Source organism: Labrus mixtus, chromosome 19, assembly GCF_963584025.1.
Source record: "Labrus mixtus chromosome 19, fLabMix1.1, whole genome shotgun sequence".
In the NCBI taxonomy this organism is placed as follows: Eukaryota; Metazoa; Chordata; class Actinopteri; order Labriformes; family Labridae; genus Labrus; species Labrus mixtus.
Genome location: NC_083630.1, coordinates 1,767,418 through 1,786,974, shown reverse-complemented (window position 1 = coordinate 1,786,974; position 19,557 = coordinate 1,767,418). Strand labels below are relative to the sequence as shown.

The 19,557-nt window shown below is 43.9% G+C and overlaps 1 protein-coding gene and 2 long non-coding RNA genes across 4 annotated transcripts in view; 2 read left to right on the top strand and 1 right to left on the bottom strand.

The window, feature by feature from the left end:
* The window catches only part of LOC132994050 (matrix metalloproteinase-16-like), a 33,448-nt gene extending 14,899 nt beyond the window's left edge, over window positions 1-18,549 (bottom strand). The window contains exons 1-5 of one of the 2 annotated variants that reach the window (XM_061064140.1): window positions 18,112-18,549; window positions 5,075-5,223; window positions 4,020-4,034; window positions 3,440-3,562; window positions 2,251-2,555 (exon numbers count right to left, since the gene is read on the bottom strand). In XM_061064140.1, coding sequence (XP_060920123.1) covers window positions 2,251-2,555; window positions 3,440-3,562; window positions 4,020-4,034; window positions 5,075-5,223; window positions 18,112-18,240 — 721 coding nt within the window. In that variant the 5' untranslated portion in view covers window positions 18,241-18,549. The remainder of the gene's footprint in view (window positions 1-2,250; window positions 2,556-3,439; window positions 3,563-4,019; window positions 4,035-5,074; window positions 5,224-18,111) is intronic. The other variant, XM_061064141.1, reaches the window with a different exon arrangement.
* On the top strand, window positions 4,041-4,641 carry LOC132994053 (uncharacterized). Its single transcript, XR_009676613.1, has 3 exons — window positions 4,041-4,229; window positions 4,276-4,332; window positions 4,537-4,641. It is a non-coding gene; the product is annotated as an uncharacterized LOC132994053 (long non-coding RNA).
* LOC132994052 (uncharacterized) lies at window positions 7,575-8,609 on the top strand. The gene is made up of 4 exons (XR_009676612.1): window positions 7,575-7,712; window positions 7,850-8,119; window positions 8,305-8,401; window positions 8,522-8,609. It is a non-coding gene; the product is annotated as an uncharacterized LOC132994052 (long non-coding RNA).
* Window positions 18,550-19,557: the final 1,008 nt, after the last annotated feature.

Sequence of the window (19,557 nt, the reverse complement as noted above, 5' to 3'; positions counted from 1 at the left end):
GTACACATGGATCCACAGAAACAAACACTCTGTAGTACACAAGCCGCACCAGTAGTTGGCGCTGTGTCTTTGTAATGAAACAAAACGCCCATGCTCACATCCTCTTTCCTCTACAGAGCGGCGAGGTGTAAACACATGACTAACACATGAACGTGTGGACGGACGATGACGTGGTTGTTACTCCGTGTGACCTTAAACTACAAAGAGAGAACATTTAGAGGAAACGTCGACTGAGAGACATGACAGACGACATTCACACAAACAGAACTCAGGAGTCGGCCATTGTTGTTGTAGTCCATCTACTCACTCACAGGTAGGAACGGAGGCGTACTGAGCATACTGAGTGCGTAAAGTCTGTTTTCAGAGTAGGAGGCATTTGTCCAGTTTACTGGGCGAGGTAGATGCTTGGATGACTCTCTGCTCTGTTAGTCAGGATCTGTTGATCTGTGTTTGATTGTGTCTGTCTGTAACGTTGATCAAATGAGCGGCGGACTCTGTTCTTCAACAGGTTCTCAACCTCAGTCACATTCTTATTGGTCAAATAAACTTCAAATAAGATCAATCAATTAGCATTGTTAGCCTCAGTGCTAAAGTCCACACCCACACACACACACACACACACACACACACACACAGAATCGCTAACCTTACTTAAGAACAGAGAGATGATCTAGTTTTTACACACACACTCTTCAGTGAACACACACTCATGATCTGTTTACTCTGTGAGCTGAGGATTATGGGTAAGAGGTAATGAGACCATCTGACTGACTGGTGGGAGGCCAGAGTCCCCCCAGGTGCACTGTGTGTGTGTGTGTGTGTGTGTGTTCTTTAGAGTGTGTGTGTGTGCGCGCTTTAGAGTGTGTGTGTGTGTGTGTGTGTGTGTGTGTATGTGTGTGTGTGTATGCTTCAGAGTGTGTGTGTGGGCGGAAGAGAATGCTGCGCCCACGTGGAGGTGGATGCTGCTGTCAGCTGGCGGTGGTTTATTTGTGGAGTCAGCCTGGTGAGCAGAACAACGCTGATACCTCAGTGCTCCCTCTCTTTCTCTCTCTATTTGTCCCCCTCATTCTGACTCTGACTCTCTGACTCTCTCATTCTGACTCTCTGATTCTGACTCTCTGATTCTCTGACTCTGATTCTGACTCTCTGATTCTGACTCTCTGACTCTCTGGTTCTGAGTCTCTGACTCTCTGATTCTGACTCTCTGATTCTCTGACTCTGATTCTGACTCTCTGATTCTGATTCTCTGACTCTGACTCTCTGACTCTCTGATTCTGACTCTCTGATTCTGATTCTCTCATTCTGACTCTGGTTCTGATTCTCTGACTCTCTGATTCTGACTCTCTGATTCTGATTCTCTGATTCTGACTCTCTGATTCTGACTCTCTGATTCTGACTCTCTGATTCTGATTCTCTGACTCTCAGATTCTGATTCTCTGACTCTCAGGTTCTGATTCTCTGACTCTCTGATTCTGACTCTCTGATTCTCTGATTCTGACTCTCTGATTCTGACTCTCTGATTCTGACTCTCTGATTCTCTGATTCTGACTCTCTGATTCTGACTCTCTGATTCTGACTCTCTGATTCTGATTCTCTGACTCTCAGATTCTGATTCTCTGACTCTCAGGTTCTGATTCTCTGACTCTCTGATTCTGACTCTCTGATTCTGACTCTCTGATTCTGATTCTCTCATTCAGACTCTCTCATTCTGACTCTCTGATTCTGACTCTCTGATTCTGATTCTCTGACTCTCAGGTTCTGATTCTCTGACTCTCTGATTCTGACTCTCTGATTCTCTGATTCTGACTCTCTGATTCTGACTCTCAGATTCTGATTCTCTGACTCTCAGATTCTGATTCTCTGACTCTCAGGTTCTGATTCTCTGACTCTCTGATTCTTACTCTCTGATTCTCTGATTCTGACTCTCTGATTCTGACTCTCTGATTCTGATTCTCGGACTCTCTGATTCTGATTCTCTCATTCTGGCTCTCTGATTCTGACTCTCTGATTCTGATTCTCTGACTCTCTGATTCTGATTCTCTCATTCTGACTCTCTGATTCTGACTCTCTGATTCTGATTCTCTCATTCTGACTCTCTGGTTCTGATTCTGACTATCTGATTCTGACTCTCACTACAACACACTTGTTGTACTTTGTGATACAATGTCTTTATGATGGCGTGCGCTGCAGTCAGAACAATAAACACGTTTAAATTATTCTCATATAAAAAAGAAAAGAAGCGCTGCTCACCGTCGTGGTTCGGGTTTCCGAGTGTCCACGGCTCGTCTGAGTCAAAGTGTGTGTCTCCTCCAATCCCTGGTCCTGGGAAGTAGGCGTGGGCCAGGAAGCCTCCCTCGCCATCAAACGGCGAGCTGTCACCATGGAAACCTGAGGCGAAGATGATGGTTATGTCCACGTCTTTTTTTGTCCTCTCCAGCTCGCTGTACGGCAACGCCTCGAAACGCAGCGGTGTCACATTCTGCCAAACATCAAATGCTCGTCTGATGGCGTCGTGTGTCTCCTCCGCCCCGACTTTAGGGGTCACATTTTTTATGCTGCAGAGAGACAGAGGGGGAGGAGTCAGATGTTATTTATGCTGCAGAGAGACATAGGGGGAGGAGTCAGATGTTATTTATGTTGCAGAGAGACAGAGGGGGAGGAGTCAGATGTTATGTGCAGAAAGACATAGTGGGAGGAGTCAGATGTTATTTATGCTGCAGAGAGACAGAGGGGGAGGAGTCAGATGTTATTTATGACAGAGGGGGAGGAGTCAGATGTTATTTATGCTGCAGAGAGACAGAGGGGGAGGAGTCAGATGTTATTTATGCTGCAGAGAGACAGAGGGGACAATCTGACTCGTCTGGTGTCTTTAGCTGCAGCAGACAGTCAGGTGTTTGAGCAGATTCAGACCTGATGTGAGCTCATAAACAGAGAGTGAAGACGACGAGGAGTTCATTCAGGTAGAAATGATTCTAAACACTTTCATGAACATTCATAAAATATGAATGCTATTTTTGAACGACATTTTTACATGAATGAGCCAAGATGTGAAGAAAAGACCCAAACAGATCCAACACACACAAACACACACCTCTCTCCTCCTCTTTCCTACTCTTTCCTCCTCATCTCTCCTCCTCCTTCCTCTCAGCTTCTCCTCTCTCCTCCTCCCTCCTCTATCTCGTCTCTCCTCCTCCTCCCTCCTCCTCTTTCCTCCCCGTCTCTCCTCTATCTCCCCTCTCCTCCTCCTTCCTCCTCGTCTCTCCTCCTCCCTTCTCTCAGCTCCTCCTCTCTCCTACTCCACCTCCTCTCTCCTCCTCTTTCCTCCTCCTCTCTCTTCCTACTCTCTCCTCCTCCTCTTGTACAGACATTGTGATTGTTATTGTGCGGATAAAAAAGACCAACATGTCAGTAATGTTTTTATGATATAATAATGACTCACCTGTATGTGATGTGTTTGTGCTGCCACCTCTGTCCAGTCAGAGCGTACCGTCGTTTCCTCACGCTGAACCTCGACGATCCTCCTATCAGGTCAGGGACTCCACACCTGGGCCTCTTCATCCACCTGAGGGGCGGAGCCAAGGAGGACACAGGTGAGCTTGTATTAGCAGCATTCATAAAGTGATGAAGAACAATGAATGTGTAGTCTTCATGGACAGAGTTCTCTGCTCACAGATTGGTCGACTCATTAACGAGTGTGTCTGATTGGTTAATGAGGACAGAGCGTTTTATAAACTGTTGAAGAAGAACTTTCTCTCTTCAGCCCTGAGGGCGAGCGAGGATGTTCATCATTGTTAAACGTGGAAGCTGACTGTGTTCCTGAGGAGCCGAACGCTGAGATCATTATAATTTACTACAGACAGATTCATAATGAGAGTCAAGAGGACTGCTGCTCTGGTCTCAGGTACCTGACTTAAAGAGTACAGACTTTGTGACACCTGAACGCTCTACAGGTAGGGTTCCTAGGGTATGTGTCTCCTAGTGTAAAACCAAAGTCATTCACAGACAGACAGCTGCCTTACCTTATCGTGTTGTCACTGCATCACAGCGCAGCAGAGGGGACAGAGAGACAGACAGGTGTTAGTGACACCTGTGATCATCACACAGACAGCAGAGACATCAGGCTGTGTGTAGATCTGAGGTGTCAGTGTGACAGGTAACAGGTAAGAGAGAAAACAGGTAACAAGAAATAGAGAGAACAGGTACAGGTAACAGAGAGAGAACAGGTACAGGTAACAGAGAGAACAGGTACAGGTAACAGAGAGAGAACAGGTACAGAGTACCTCTACAGAGTTACCTGTAGAAGTGTGTTATGACTCTGTGTTACCTGTAGAGGTGTGTTATGACTATGTTACCTGTACAGGTGTGTTATGACTCTGTGTTACCTGTCCAGGTGTGTTATGACTCTGTGTTACCTGTAGAGGTGTGTTATGACTATGTTACCTGTAGAGGTGTACTGTGACTCTGTGTTACCTGTAGAGTTGTGTTATGACTCTGTGTTACCTGTACAGGTGTGTTATGACTATGTTACCTGTAGAGGTGTATTGTGACTCTGTGTTACCTGTAGAGGTGTGTTATGACTCAGTGTTACCTGTAGAGGTGTGTTATGACTATGTTACCTGTAGAGGTGTATTGTGACTCTGTGTTACCTGTACAGGTGTGTTATGACTCTGTGTCACCTGTACAGGTGTGTTATGACTCTGTTACCTGTAGAGGTGTATTGTGACTCTGTGTTACCTGTAGAGGTTTAATGTGACTGTGTGTTACCTGTAGAGGTGTGTTATGACTCTGTGTTACCTGTACAGGTGTATTGTGACTCTGTTACTCTGTGTTACCTGTACAGGTGTATTGTGACTCTGTTACTCTGTGTTACCTGTACAGGTGTGTCATGACTCTGTGTTACCTGTACAGGTGTGTTATGACTCTGTGTTACCTGTACAGGTGTGTTATGACGCTGTGTTACCTGTACAGGTGTATTGTGACTCTGTGTTACCTGTACAGGTGTGTTATGACTCTGTGTTACCTGTACAGGTGTATTGTGACTCTGTGTTACCTGTACAGGTGTGTTGTGACTCACTCTATTGTGTTCCTGTTCAGGTGCCCTGTCACATTGAGGCCGTAGCGGCGCTGCATGGCAGCGATAGCAGACTGCATGACCTGAGCAGAACGCAGCACAGACATCCGAGGGTCTGCTGAAGGCAGGTAACCGTACCTCTGCAGCCACGCCTGGAGGGACATAGGAAGGGAGGAGGAGGCAACATGTGAGATAATACAGGTGAGAGGGGATAATGTCTGGAAAAAAAGGTAATACACAAAGAGACATGTTTACAGTTGAGATGCAGCGGTCAGATCCTGACTGACTCAAATAGCTAGCTCAGGTATCTGTGCATGAGGAATTGATCTATGCAGTTTAGTTCTATGTCATTGTGTGTTTACATCACGCACCTGCGCAAGTAACCATCAGCAGAGTGCTAGTAGGCCTGGAGGAACCAATGTAGCATGGAGGGGGCTAACAACAAAGGGCTAAGCAGTTTGGAATTATTTTTAAACCAACAACTTCCTGTAATATCTGCAATGCTCATGTTTACAAACAAAGTAGTTAACTTTGTCCGCTGCATTGCAAAGACACAAGAAACTTCCCAGTTATGGTTTGAAGAGACCAAACACTTTCGACCAGGTACAGAGCTCAACCTGGACGTCTACAAAAACATACAATGACATTTATCAGCAGAGTGTTAAAGTCCCTGTAAAGTAAAATCAGCAATACCTCTTGAAGCACGCTAAATATATTGCAAGAAGATAGCTTTAAACATGTGCAAAGACTGAGAACTATGTTTGAATGATTTCCGATTTTTGACCGTTATTACGGTTTTCTCAAGTTTCAGTTCTAGGCTTTAATAGGCGGAGCTAAATCGGGGCCTATCTACGTAGATCGGCCCTTCATCTCAACGTTCCATGCTAAAAACAATGAGCGCTGTAGCATCTTCTAGCTAGCTATGCCCTCGGCAGCAAGTGTATCTTCCCTGGATGTCAGGGACAGCTCGGTCTGCTTGTTCAAATTCCCCAAGGATGAAGAGATGAAGAACAGGTGGATTAACTTTGTGAAGAGGTACCACGATGGAGAGCTGGTGTTCACTAATATCACCCGCCTCTGCAGTGCCCATGTTTTTTGTTTAACCGCCTTTGGCTGTTTAGTGGGGCCGAAACGTCTGTCTCCCCCCCGACCGTCACCTGCCCGCCTCAGAGACACCTGGCTCCTTCACAGACAGTGGATGCCTGCATGTCAGTGTAAGTTGCCCTTTTTTGCTGTATGTTAATAGTTAATCTATATCAAAGTTTTTGTTGGCAAGTGAAATAATATAACGTGATTATATTGTTTAGTCTAGCATGATTTTCATATCTAATGTGGTCAAGTTTATGATTATTAGGTGAAGGGATGCCTCCCATTTCTTGGTTGGGAGAGAGAGGGAATATGTGGTGTAAGATTAAAGTTAGCATCCAGCTCCGATCAAATATGATAGAGAACTTTTATCTGTGTGTAAGATAATAATAATAATCGGTCATATCAACGGGTAACGTTATTTTGGAGGAAGATAAATGACCGCGCTGCAACAGCCAGGGTTTTTCTAAATCTCCCCTAGTAGCACGGCTATTGTTGATGTTGTAAATGATGCCTTCTGTGTCTAAAACTTGAAACGGCGCGTCTGTGACCGCCACCACACCAGTGTCTGGCTGCCTTTACGCACGTCCCTGACCGCCTTTACGCGGTTCTCTGACCGAGTACTGCACGTTATTTTACTGCAGTTTAGAGATTATTATACGTGTCAGTATTATCAGTAACAGTATATTTCATTAGCAAGCAAATTAAACTATTATCCGTTTTCACATAGTCTCCTCCAACAGCAAGAGAGACTGGGTGCCAGTGAGACAACACACAGAAAGTCACCAGAGAGGTGGGATGTCAGACAGACCTCTCTGTGGGCAAGAGGACAGGGGCCACACAATTGTCTTGGAGAACACTAGGCAACAGAAAAACTACAGGTATGTTGAGATATAAAAGGTCTTATTTGTTCTTTGTGAATGACGTTAAGGCAAAGTTTCTAGATATGCACTATATGTACATCAAAGAAAACACTGCTTAAATGATATTCATTAAAGATTTGAATAAGTACAACACATAGGAAGAAATTATCTGTAATATTCATCATGTTGAGTCTGTCACAGTTATTTTATGAGCACCATGCTGATGTTTCTGCTGTGGTAAAAACCTAAAAAAATTGTGACTGAATAAATACAGTATTTTACACATTTTACTGACATACAGTTTACTAATGTTTTCATGCAAGAGAGAAGACCATACGGGCTGTACAAAATCTTGCAGCACTGATGGTCAAAGTGCAGCTAAAAATGTTAAGATTTATTTTCTAACTTCATAGCTGCAACTCTGTATACAGTGCACAGAAACAATTGTATTGTTATTTGCACATGTATTCTCCAGGTAGCCAACAGGAGCGTTGCTGTGGGAAGCACAGCATCCTGAGTTCTTCTGCTCTTCTCATCTACTCCACTCAAGTGGAAAAACTGCACCACCTGACAGCCCACCTACAAAACGCCCTCTCTTAGAGTTTCCGGTACAACAGTTCCATCTTTGCAGATCCTGATGACACCACCTACCTCCCCAGTATTTCTGAACTTGTTGACACCATCACTGAACAGTTAGTTCACTTTGTTTGTTAGATATTTGTAGATATTGAAAAAAAGAACTAATGGGTTAATTTATTCCTCGTCATTTTTTTATTTGCCTGTCATGACTGAAATTTCTCTGTCATGTAATTGAAGTATGAACAGACAGAGCACCAGCCAAGGCAGTGCAGGACATGCTGAAGTACTTAGTGTAGGAGGACTGCCTCCTGGAGCTTTTTAAAATCTGCCCCACCTGCTCCAGACTCTGTGAAGTTGACACGTTTGTTAAAGGAACATTCCTCTCTGTAACCCAGAAGTGCCTCTACACGAGTGTCTCTTACTCAAGACTCCACAGCCCTGATAACACCTGCTGAGAGTGAGAGGAGGGGAGAGGACACCAACTAGAGAACCCAGAACTATGAGGACGGGAGGAAGCCAAGTTAGTAACATACATGTTTGGGAATGGATTTGTACAGAAAGAGAGGGAATGGAGGAATGTATTCAAAGTTTATTAAATAAATGAAATGACTTTATATAAAACACATGTCCAAACATAACAATACATTAACTTGGAAATCATTTAAATTGGAGGCCTAAAACCGGTGTACTCTTCCTCTTCATCAGGGTACTCCTGGTGGATACGGACAACAACGCAGGAAGGTATCACTACCCGGTTGTGCTTTCCCAGGTATCCCCAGCACCAGGAAACGAAGGATGCCAGGTAGCGAGCACGCCTATAATGACAAACGTAAAAAAGTAATGTGATTATATATTCATCAAGATTTATTTTGGGTTAAGTGGTCTTATAGTCTTGTTTTCTAATTTTCTCTGTCTTATACAGCACATCATGATCCCTAGAAGATGAAAGATAGATCAACCTGCAACGTGCCTGAAATCTATTTGGCTGTATGGATTGGCCTGGACATCTGTTTTTTTTGGTTTGCTTTAAGTTACATTAATTATCCACAACCATACATTTTTAGTTTTGACTAATAATCCAGTTGTTGTGAAGCGTTGTCACAAAATGTTAAAGTCATATGATTTTAATACATGATGTGTGGATATTTTCAGGTTTAAGTTAAAGCCTCAGCATCAGCTGGACTTCATTTTTAACATGAGTGGAGTTGCTCAGGATGATGAGATGTCATACTGGGGGGGGGCACTTTTTTCTGATTTATTTGGCCTTGGTGGATGACTGCTCTCTACTGAATATATTCTCTAGTAATTTTTGGATGTTCACCAACTTGTGTTTGTACTGTCTAGAACTTTTGTGAATGTAAAACATTATTTTTGATTATTTACATTTGTCTGTAGGCACCACATGAGTGTAGGCTTTTTATTTATAGCTCAGAGACACTTTACATTCTAATTGTTTGGCTGTGCATTGATCCTGACAATACCAAAACTGAGTTAAACTAACACTAAACCAACTCTGTATTTCCTAAAACTCTCAGCTTATTTTTAAGAAATGCATTCAATTTGACTAACATAACTGTTATTTTGATATTCCTAAATAAAACTGTTTACACAGCTCTCTCCTTCATCTCCAGCGGTCCATGGTCTGTCTGATAAATGTTCAGAGCATTCTGCAGGGAGTAGGGGTTCAGGCAGACAGGCTCAAGGCCTGGATGAAGAGTCATGCAGTGTGGCTCCTCTGGAAGCTCCAGACATTTATTCTGAACCTGTTGGAGTATGTGTTAGAAGGTGTTTCAGTTCTGACGATCCAGTATTCATCTTGTGTTTTCATACTTTGAAAGATCATGTTGTATAGGGAAACTATATATATATATATATATATACACATATATATATATATATAAATATATATATAAAGTGTCTTTACATACGGCGTTAAGCTGCTTGCAGCACACACTTCCCACCTCTGTGGGTATCATCCTGCACTCTCCACAGGTGCACCTGTTCAAATATGGTTAAATTAACAGTGACTAAGATATCGGAAATATTATGTGTTAAACTACATTTATCTCAATACTACTGAGTATATCCGGTTGCATAGCTTGTGTGTTGTAATTATGAAAATCAGCGGTTCACACATCAAGCATGAGGACCTGCAGGTATGTAGATAAAACTGACAATAGACCTTTTTTTTTTATTAGCTAGGTGATATTGATAACGGTGGGGTTATTTTACCTTTATTGTGTAAATAAAAAAACAGGTACAACAGAAGGCTGTAAATGGAACACTAGTTTTCCCTTATTATTGATCACAAAAATGTTAAACTTGACCAAATAGTAATAAAAATCAAAGGCAATTATAGTGTGAGGATGGCTGCCTGGTTAATAAATAAATGCAAAGCAAAAAGTGGTAAAGTTACATATTTTTTTATCGTGGTTAGCTAAACTTATTTCATGATAAACCAAAATGATAGAGAAAAAAAATTACCATTCTGTGACAGACAGGTCTGATAGAGGAGCTGAGGCCTCCATAGTCAGGTCATTTACATTTTTGACAGTTGAGAAGGGAATGTCTCTCCGCGAGTGGGCGTGGCTTCGGCGCATGCCATGGACACGCCCACATCATCCCAGAGAAGAGAGAACAGCTACATTTTTATGATTTTGAAGCTTAATTTTATAAACTTATATGTTTTTTTCATTGCTGAAATTTTTTTTTTTTGGTTTACAGGAACTTTAACTCTTCACCATGTAAAAGCAGTCTCTCTATACCTCTAATAAACAAAGAATCAAAGCTGATAAAATACAGTTTGTTTGAACTTCTTTAATCTGCTGACAGTTTGTAAGACCTTGAATGAGCTCTCCATCCTCTGTGTCCTTTGACAAGCAGTCCATCATCACTGTCTCTGGACCACTTCAATCATTCACATCCATAATAGCATCCCTGTCCCCCAACCTACTCTCTAACATCCACACCCTCAAATCAGATCCACAGCATCCCTGTCCCCCAACCTACTCTCCTTCATCCACACCCTCAAATCAGATCCACAGCATCCCTGTCCCCCAACCTACTCTCTAACATCCACACCTTCAAATCAGATCCACAGCATCCCTGTCCCCCAACCTACTCTCTAAGATCCACACCCTCAAATCAGATCCACAGCATCCCTGTCCCCCAACCTACTCTCTAAGATCCACACCCTCAAATCAGATCCACAGTATCCCTGTCCCCCAACCTACTCTCCTTCATCCACACCCTCAAATCAGATCCACAGCATCCCTGTCCCCCAACCTACTCTCCTTCATCCACACCCTCAAATCAGATCCACAGCATCCCTGTCCCCCAACCTACTCTCCTTCATCCACACCCTCAAATCAGATCCACAGCATCCCTGTCCCCCAACCTACTCTCTAACATCCACACCTTCAAATCAGATCCACAGCATCCCTGTCCCCCAACCTACTCTCTAAGATCCACACCCTCAAATCAGATCCACAGCATCCCTGTCCCCCAACCTACTCTCTAAGATCCACACCCTCAAATCAGATCCACAGTATCCCTGTCCCCCAACCTACTCTCCTTCATCCACACCCTCAAATCAGATCCACAGCATCCCTGTCCCCCAACCTACTCTCCTTCATCCACACCCTCAAATCAGATCCACAGCATCCCTGTCCCCCAACCTACTCTCCTTCATCCACACCCTCAAATCAGATCCACAGCATCCCTGTCCCCCAACCTACTCTCCTTCATCCACACCCTCAAATCAGATCCACAGCATCCCTGTCCCCCAACCTACTCTCCTTCATCCACACCCTCAGATCAGATCCACAGCATCCCTGTCCCCCAACCTACTCTCCTTCATCCACACCCTCAAATCAGATCCACAGCATCCCTGTCCGCCAACCTACTCTCCTTCATCCACACCCTCAGATCAGATCCACAGCATCCCTGTCCCCAACCTACAATCCTTCATCCACATCCTCAGATCAGATCCACAGCATCCCTGTCCCCCAACCTACTCTCCTTCATCCACACCCTCAGATCAGATCCACAGCATCCCTGTCCCCAACCTACAATCCTTCATCCGCACCCTCAGATCAGATCCACAGCATCCCTGTCCCCAACCTACAATCCTTCATCCGCACCCTCAGATCAGATCCACAGCATCCCTGTCCCCAACCTACAATCCTTCATCCGCACCCTCAGATCAGATCCACAGCATCCCTGTCCCCAACCTACAATCCTTCATCCGCACCCTCAGATCAGATCCACAGCATCCCTTTCCCCCAACCTACAATCCTTCATCCGCACCCTCAGATCAGATCCACAGCATCCCTTTCCCCCATCCTACAATCCTTCATCCACACCCTCAAATCAGATCCACAGCATCCCTGTCCCCCAACCTACTCTCCTTCATCCACACCCTCAGATCAGATCCACAGCATCCCTGTCCCCAACCTACAATCCTTCATCCACACCCTCAGATCAGATCCACAGCATCCCTGTCCCCAACCTACAATCCTTCATCCGCACCCTCAGATCAGATCCACAGCATCCCTGTCCCCAACCTACAATCCTTCATCCGCACCCTCAGATCAGATCCACAGCATCCCTGTCCCCAACCTACAATCCTTCATCCGCACCCTCAAATCAGATCCACAGCATCCCTTTCCCCCAACCTACAATCCTTCATCCGCACCCTCAGATCAGATCCACAGCATCCCTTTCCCCCAACCTACAATCCTTCATCCACACCCTCAGATCAGATCCACAGCATCCCTGTCCCCCAACCTACTCTCCTTCACCCACATCGTCAGATCAGATCCACAGCATCTGTATCCTCAGACAAGCTGTCCCACATTTCTGTCCCCCTCTCAAATATTCACACCCTCTGTACACTTGTCGTCTGTGTCCTTATTCCACACCTTCATTTTCCATGACGTCACACCAAATCAACAATCCATGTCTCTGGACCACTACGGCCACATTGTAGAACCACATCTCCAGCATCCTCAGACGACCTCTCTGTGTCCTCAGACCACCTCTCTGTGTCCTCAGACCACCTCTTAGTGTCCTTAAACTCTCCATGTCTTTAGACGACCCCTCTATTGCCTCAGACCACCTCTTTCTCTCTCCATAATAATAATAATGATAACTTTATTTATATAGCACCTTTTAAAAACACAGGTTTACAAAGTGATTTGACAAACATCAAAAACAAGAACAAAGCAAACTAAACACATAAGAACATAAACAACAGCAAGAACATAACAAATGCAAAATACTAAAAATAATTAAATACAATTCAACAGAAAAGAACCCAAAGTTCACGATACCCAACAGACATAACCCGACCATCACAAGAACCATCATAAGAACCCAGGCAAAACAAGAACCCAACAACACGAGCTGAGACCAAGAGGACCAAAGATTTAAAAAGATGTAAGAAACTAAAAGAGCTAAAAGCAAATAAAAAGATAACAGCAATAAGAAGGTAAGAGAAGTAAAAGAAATAGAAACAAGTGGTTAAAGGATAAAAAAAAACTATAATATTAATAAAAATAAAAAGTAAATATAAAACATAAATAGACAAAGTAGGTAAGATAAGAAATTACCAAGTTAAAACATAAGAGGAGCTAAGATAAGAGCATAAATATGAGATAAGAGCATAAATAAAAGGACAGTAAGAAGTAAAAGAAGATAAAAATAGTAAAACGAGTAAGAAAAGACATTAAGAAGACGACATCACATAAAAGCAAGTCTATAAAAGTACGTTTTAAGAAGGGATTTAAAAGAATTGAGGGAATCTGCAAGTCTTATCTCCTCAGGTAGGTCGTTCCAAAGTCGAGGGGCCCTGACTGAAAAGGCCCGGTCCCCACCTGAGGATCTAAGACTGCGGGCTCATATGGTGTCAGTAGCTCTGTTAGCTTGGAGCCAACCCCGTCCGTGCTTTAAAAGTAAAGTAATGAGTAAAATCTTAAAATCGATTCTAAAACTTACAGGAAGCCAATGTAATGAAGCTAAAATTGGAGTGATGTGATGTCGTCTGTTACAACCAGTAAGAAGCCTAGCTACTGCATTTTGGACTAGCTGGAGGCGAGACAGTGACTTATTTGTGATTCCGGAAAAGAGGGAGTTACAGTAGTCAAGTCGGGAGAAAATGATGGGGGTGGAGGATCTTTTCAAGGTCTGGTTGGGTTAGTATTGTTTTAATTTTGGAGATGGTGCGTAGATGGAAGAAGTATGATTGGACAACTGTTTTAATGTGGGATTCAAAGGTGAGATTGCCATCAAATGTTAGTCCTAGATTTCTGGCGGAGGAAGGTATATCTGTGTGTCATCTGCATAGCAGTGAAAGGAGACTTTGTGGCATTCAATTATTTGGCCAAAAGGCAGCATATAAATGGAGAATAAAATGGGACCTAAAGCGGAACCTTGCGGTACACCACAGGTAATGTTAGAGGTAGAGGAGGAGTAGTTACCGATGGTGACCGCAAAGGGTCTTTTTAAAAGATATGTACTCAGACCACCTCTACATGTCCTCAGACCAACCCTCTGTTTCCTCAGACCACCTCTCCATGTCCTCAGACCACCACTCTGTGAGCTCAGACTACCTCTCCATGTCCTCAGACCACCTCTCCATGTCCTCAGACCACCTTTCTGTTTCCTCAGACCACCTCTCCATGTCCTCAGACCACCTCTCTTTTTTCTCAGACCACTTTTGCCAGTCCTCAGACATGGACGTGTCCTTAGACCACCTCTCTGTGTCCTCAGACCACCACTCTGTGAGCTCAGACTACCTCTCCATGTCCTCAGACCACCTCTATTTTTTCTCAGACCACCTCTCCATGTCTTCAGACCACCCCTCTGTTTTCTCAGACCACCTTTGCCTGTCCTCAGACATGGATGTGTCCTTAGACCACCTCTCTGTGTCCTCAGACCACCACTCTGTGAGCTAGGACCACCTCTTCATGTCCTTAGAACACCTCTCAGCCATCTACCTGCAGAACTACCTTTCCACAGCCCTCTCAGGTGCTTCCTGAGAAGCAGACGGTGGTTTAATTGGTTGCAGCCTCCTTCAAAAGGCCAGCCTGTAGGACGGTGAATCACTCACTATTATTGACGAGAGGAGGCTGTTGCCATGGCAACGCTTACATGACATGCTGATGTTGCTTTTTGAGGCTGAACAGCTGATGGGGTCACCTCAGGTTACATGAGCATCACTGTACATGAGAGCTTAAGTCAAAAGAGACGATACAATTTAACTGCTATAATTACCATAAAGTCTAAAATGTATATATATTTAGAATGATTGATTTTATATAATATTTTCTTATTACTGCTAATAAAACACACATGAGTCTGGTTCTGATCCAGGTTTCTGTCTATTCATCATGAGTCTGGTTCTGATCCAGGTTTCTGTCTGTTCAACATGATTCTGGTTCTGTTCCAGGTTTCTGTCTGTTCAACATGAGTCTGGTTCTGCTCCAGGTTTCTGTCTGTTCATCATGAGTCTGGTTCTGCTCCAGGTTTCTGTCTGTTCAACATGAGTCTGGTTCTGATCCAGGTTTCTGTCTGTTCAACATGAGTCTGGTTCTGTTCCAGGTTTCTGTCTGTTCATCATGAGTCTGGTTCTGTTCCAGGTTTCTGTCTGTTCAACATGAGTCTGGTTCTGCTCCAGGTTTCTGTCTGTTCAACATGAGTCTGGTTCTGATCCAGGTTTCTGTCTGTTCTGTCTGACATAAAAAAGCCCCCATGTTGAGTCGTCCCTAGTGGATAGTTCCTCTTCAAAAAGTCCCCAGAACGGGGGCAGAGCCCTAATGATGCGTTCTCCTTCTACAATCGAGCTGACACCACCAGAGTCCTTAATGGCTGCAAGCAGCTGTATGTAACAAACCTTCTGAGAGGTGAGAGACTGAAAGGACGCTAACCATGCTTCATCAAAAACAGTCTGCAAATCACTCCTCTGACTTCCTGTTTCCCTTTCCAAGGAGGAAAACAGACCATCACCACCTGCTGGTCTGGAGAGTTATCTCGCCTCTCTAAAACCCTTTTCACACATACGGAAATCTCCTGAAAAACTCAGGAGGGACCAGACCCCTAGTATTTTTTCCGCAGAAAGTCCGATTGAGCTGATGTCTGAACATGGCAGCATATTCTCCCGAGATTTCACATCGAGCCAATAGAAAGAGAATGACATTTATATACAGTGACTGTCTTAAGTGTCTGCACGTGACAACTACGATCTCCTACGGTCAACTACGAAAGTTTGAACCTTGAATAAAGTGAGAGCCCTAACACACACACACACACACACACGTCTCTGAGTGTCACAGCTTGATGTCAGTGTGTGTGTGTGTGTGTGTGTGTGTGTGTGTGTGTGTGTGTCTGTCATGTAGTTGAAGTGTTGTTGTTTGTGTAGGATCGGATGACACTGACACAGAAACCCTGCTGCCTCAGAAATCTGCTCTCTGAACACACCGCCAACTGACGTCAGGACCACTGTGTGTGTGTGTGTGTGTGTGTGTATTCCATGTGATTACTTAATGGAGAGAAAAACAACAAAAAAACGAGTGGACACACACTGCTCTGGTCTCTGGGAACAAGGACTCATTAGGATCAGAGGGGTTCTCACACATGTGAGATCAGAGTGTTTGTTATCAGATTACCTGTCCAGGTAGAGCTGACCTTTAATAGGAGGATGACCTGAGGTCACAATCTGTCCAATAATGTGAGACACACTCTGACATCGCCTGCTGACACAGGTACGTCTGTACACCAGCTGACATAGCTTCCATCATCTGATTGGCTGATGAGACAGGACATGATGACTGATCAATGAGTGTAACTATGGCGACGCTCATCACCCTGTGATGCTGTGGTTGTTGTTCTTTTTTGTTTGTTGTCATTGTATTGTTGCTGTTGTGTTTGTTGCTGTTGTGTTTGTAGTTGTGTTATTTGTTTTTGTTGTTGTCGTTTTTGTGTTTGTTGTCATGTTTGTTGCTGTGTTGTTTGCTGTTGTGTTTGTTGTTGTTGTTGTGTTTGTTGCTGTTGTCGTGTTTGTTGTTGTGTTGTTGTTTTTGTTGTCATGGTTGTTGCTGTGGTGTTTGTTGCTGTTGTGTTGTTTGTTGTTGTCGTCGTGTTGTTGTTGTTGTGTTGTTTGTTGTTCTCTGCGACCACAAAGTATTCTATGTATTTACAGTTGTTGATTTTAAAGGAGCAGTATGTAACTCTGACCCCTAGTGTTTAAAATGGGTACTGCAGTCCAAATTTAAAACATTGTAGAGAGCTGTCTCAAGAACTGCCGTCAATGTTGTGCTTTGCCTCTGGTCACTTCCTGTCAGCACCTGTGTGTCCAATCAGACTCAAAGCTGATCGTTTGCTCTTACTGACATTGTTCCTTTTTTCTAGATCCTTGCTTGTGTTGTAATTACTCTCTGATGTACGTCTGCTAAGTGAATTGTAGAATTGTAGATAGTGATGACCTGCTAGACCTGCTGTCTCCCGAGGGGTGTCCAAAATGGCAGTGTGGGGGGTGCCTTAAAACCGCCTACCTTCTCTGGTCCAAACAAATCGAGAGCATTCAGGAACCTAATCATGGTGAATCATTAACTCCTAAGCACACACACTAAATAGGACATATCATCCACCTTTTCAAACAGCCCCATGTGGTCTAAATGAAACATCTGTGCTGTGCTTTGGTCAAAATATAACATGAATCAAGCACCAGAGGAGGTTTGAGACCCTGTATAAACCAGCTCTCTCAGAACGCTCCGTTTTGGTGTGTTAAATGGAATGAGCCCCCCATGAGATTTTACCTTAAAGACATCGCTCCTCTGTAGGGAGAATAAAAATGGCGGACTTTTTTTTTTTTTTTTAACCAGAATCCCACTGTGACATCACAAGGAGAGCACATTTGAAACAGAGCATTTTTCTCTGTGTTGTAAGACTTATGCAGACCACAAACAAAGGACTGGATGAGTTTATTTCACATTTTGTGGGTCGTTAGACACTCAGGTTACCTCAATATATGTTCAAAAACACTGAAGAAAAGGATTTTTCAGAATATGTCCCCTTTAATAAATGTGAATATAACCGACCCCTTTTTTACAGACTTAATAAAACCATAATCCTTCTAGGATCCCGACGAGCCTCGAACTAAAGCTTCAGAGTTTACAAACACACACACAGTTTCATTTTCTCTTCATCAACATTCAGAGTCTTTTGTTTCTCATTCTGAGCCCACAGCTCCAAACTTAACTCCAGAAATCACATTAAATGTTCCAACTAAACCACAAGATGACCGTGTTTCTTTAAACACTGAGGAGGAGGAGGATGGAGCTGCAGCTGCGCTCACAAAGACTCTGTTGTTATGAACACAGTCTGACCCGGGTTAAACCCGGGTTAAACCCTGGTAACGCGGTAACAACCCACAACAGATCATTATAAAGCCGCTGTGAGCAGACTCCGCTCGGTCTCCTCCGGTTCAGACCGTCGTCGTGCTCCGGTTCTTACCTCCACACTGAACGGTTGCTCCTCTCCGTTAACGGAACATAAGATCCAGAGGAGCAGCTGCAGACAGGCGGTCCGAAGCAAGCAGCTGTCCGGGGCCGAGCCTCCTCTACGGGGCCACAACACCACCATCCTGACCCCCCCTCCGCGGCCCCCGCTCACTGATTCAGTCTCCACCGACTAACGGACACCGGACAGATCCTACACGGTGTCCATGGCGCTGTGAGGAGTCTCTCTGAGGAGGAGGAGGAGGAGGAGGAGCGGCTCGTCGGCCTAAGGAGGAGTCGATCCCCGGGAAGAAAGTGTCCGTTAACGGCGCTCAGCAGCCTCCCGGTCCGCGTGTCGGTCCTCCGGTACTCCGGCCGTTAGTCACATCCAGCTCGAGTTCTGCAGCGCGCGGCATAGCTGCCCGTTTTCTATCGTGTTTCCCACTAAGTGCGCATGTGCGGACTGGCTAGAGCGCCCCCGTCCTTCTTTATGCAAACTGACCAATAAGAGCAGAGACAGACAGGGAGGGGGCGGGGCATGTCCCTTAAAAAACTGAGTGTTTTTATTTGATTTGAATATACTATAAAATAATCAATAAACAATAATAAACTAAGAAACAACAAACTGACCAATAGGAGCAGAGACAGACAGAGAGGGGGCGGGGCTTGCTCTTTATTTGAATATTCTATCAAATGAAATAAATATAATGTATAAATAGCCTCACATAAACATTAATCTTTGACCTACAAACAGACTGAGGGAGAGCGAGTCATAAGTCATCATGTTGATCTTTAAACACTTATTATATGATATATTATATTTGTATATTTATATGTCAGAGGTGACAGCCTGAGTCTCTAAACACTCTTTAGATCACACCGTGTCCTCATATTGACTTTAACCTTCTTTATATTTATACTATCATATTATTTTCATATTATTTATGATGATAGAAATCTGCGTCACTGAAGCTCTGTTTGTTTTCTACTTACGTGATTCTTTGTTGTCCAGCAGAGGGCGACAACGAGCTCGGTGTTTGTTGTATTACCCAGAAATCTCCGTTTCCTGTAGATGATGGGAATGATGACACACACACACACACACACACACACACACACCCGCAGTATAAACTGATTCTAAGATTTTAAACTGATAAATCAGCTGAACACACAGATTAATCACAATTATCTTCATAAAAACAGAGAGAGAGAGAGAGAAAGGAGAGGGAGAGAGAGAGAAAGAGAAAAGAGAGGGAGAGAGAGAGAGAGAGGGTGAGAGAGAGAGGGAGAGAGAGATAGAGGGTGAGAGAGAGGGAGAGGGAGAGAGAGGGAGAAAGTCAGCTGATCGATAACTAAAAGACTTCATGTGAGAAATATATTTAAAAGTATTTATAAACCAAATGACATGAATGTGTTTCTTCACTTTCTGTAGCTCACACTCACCTGTAGCTCACACTCACCT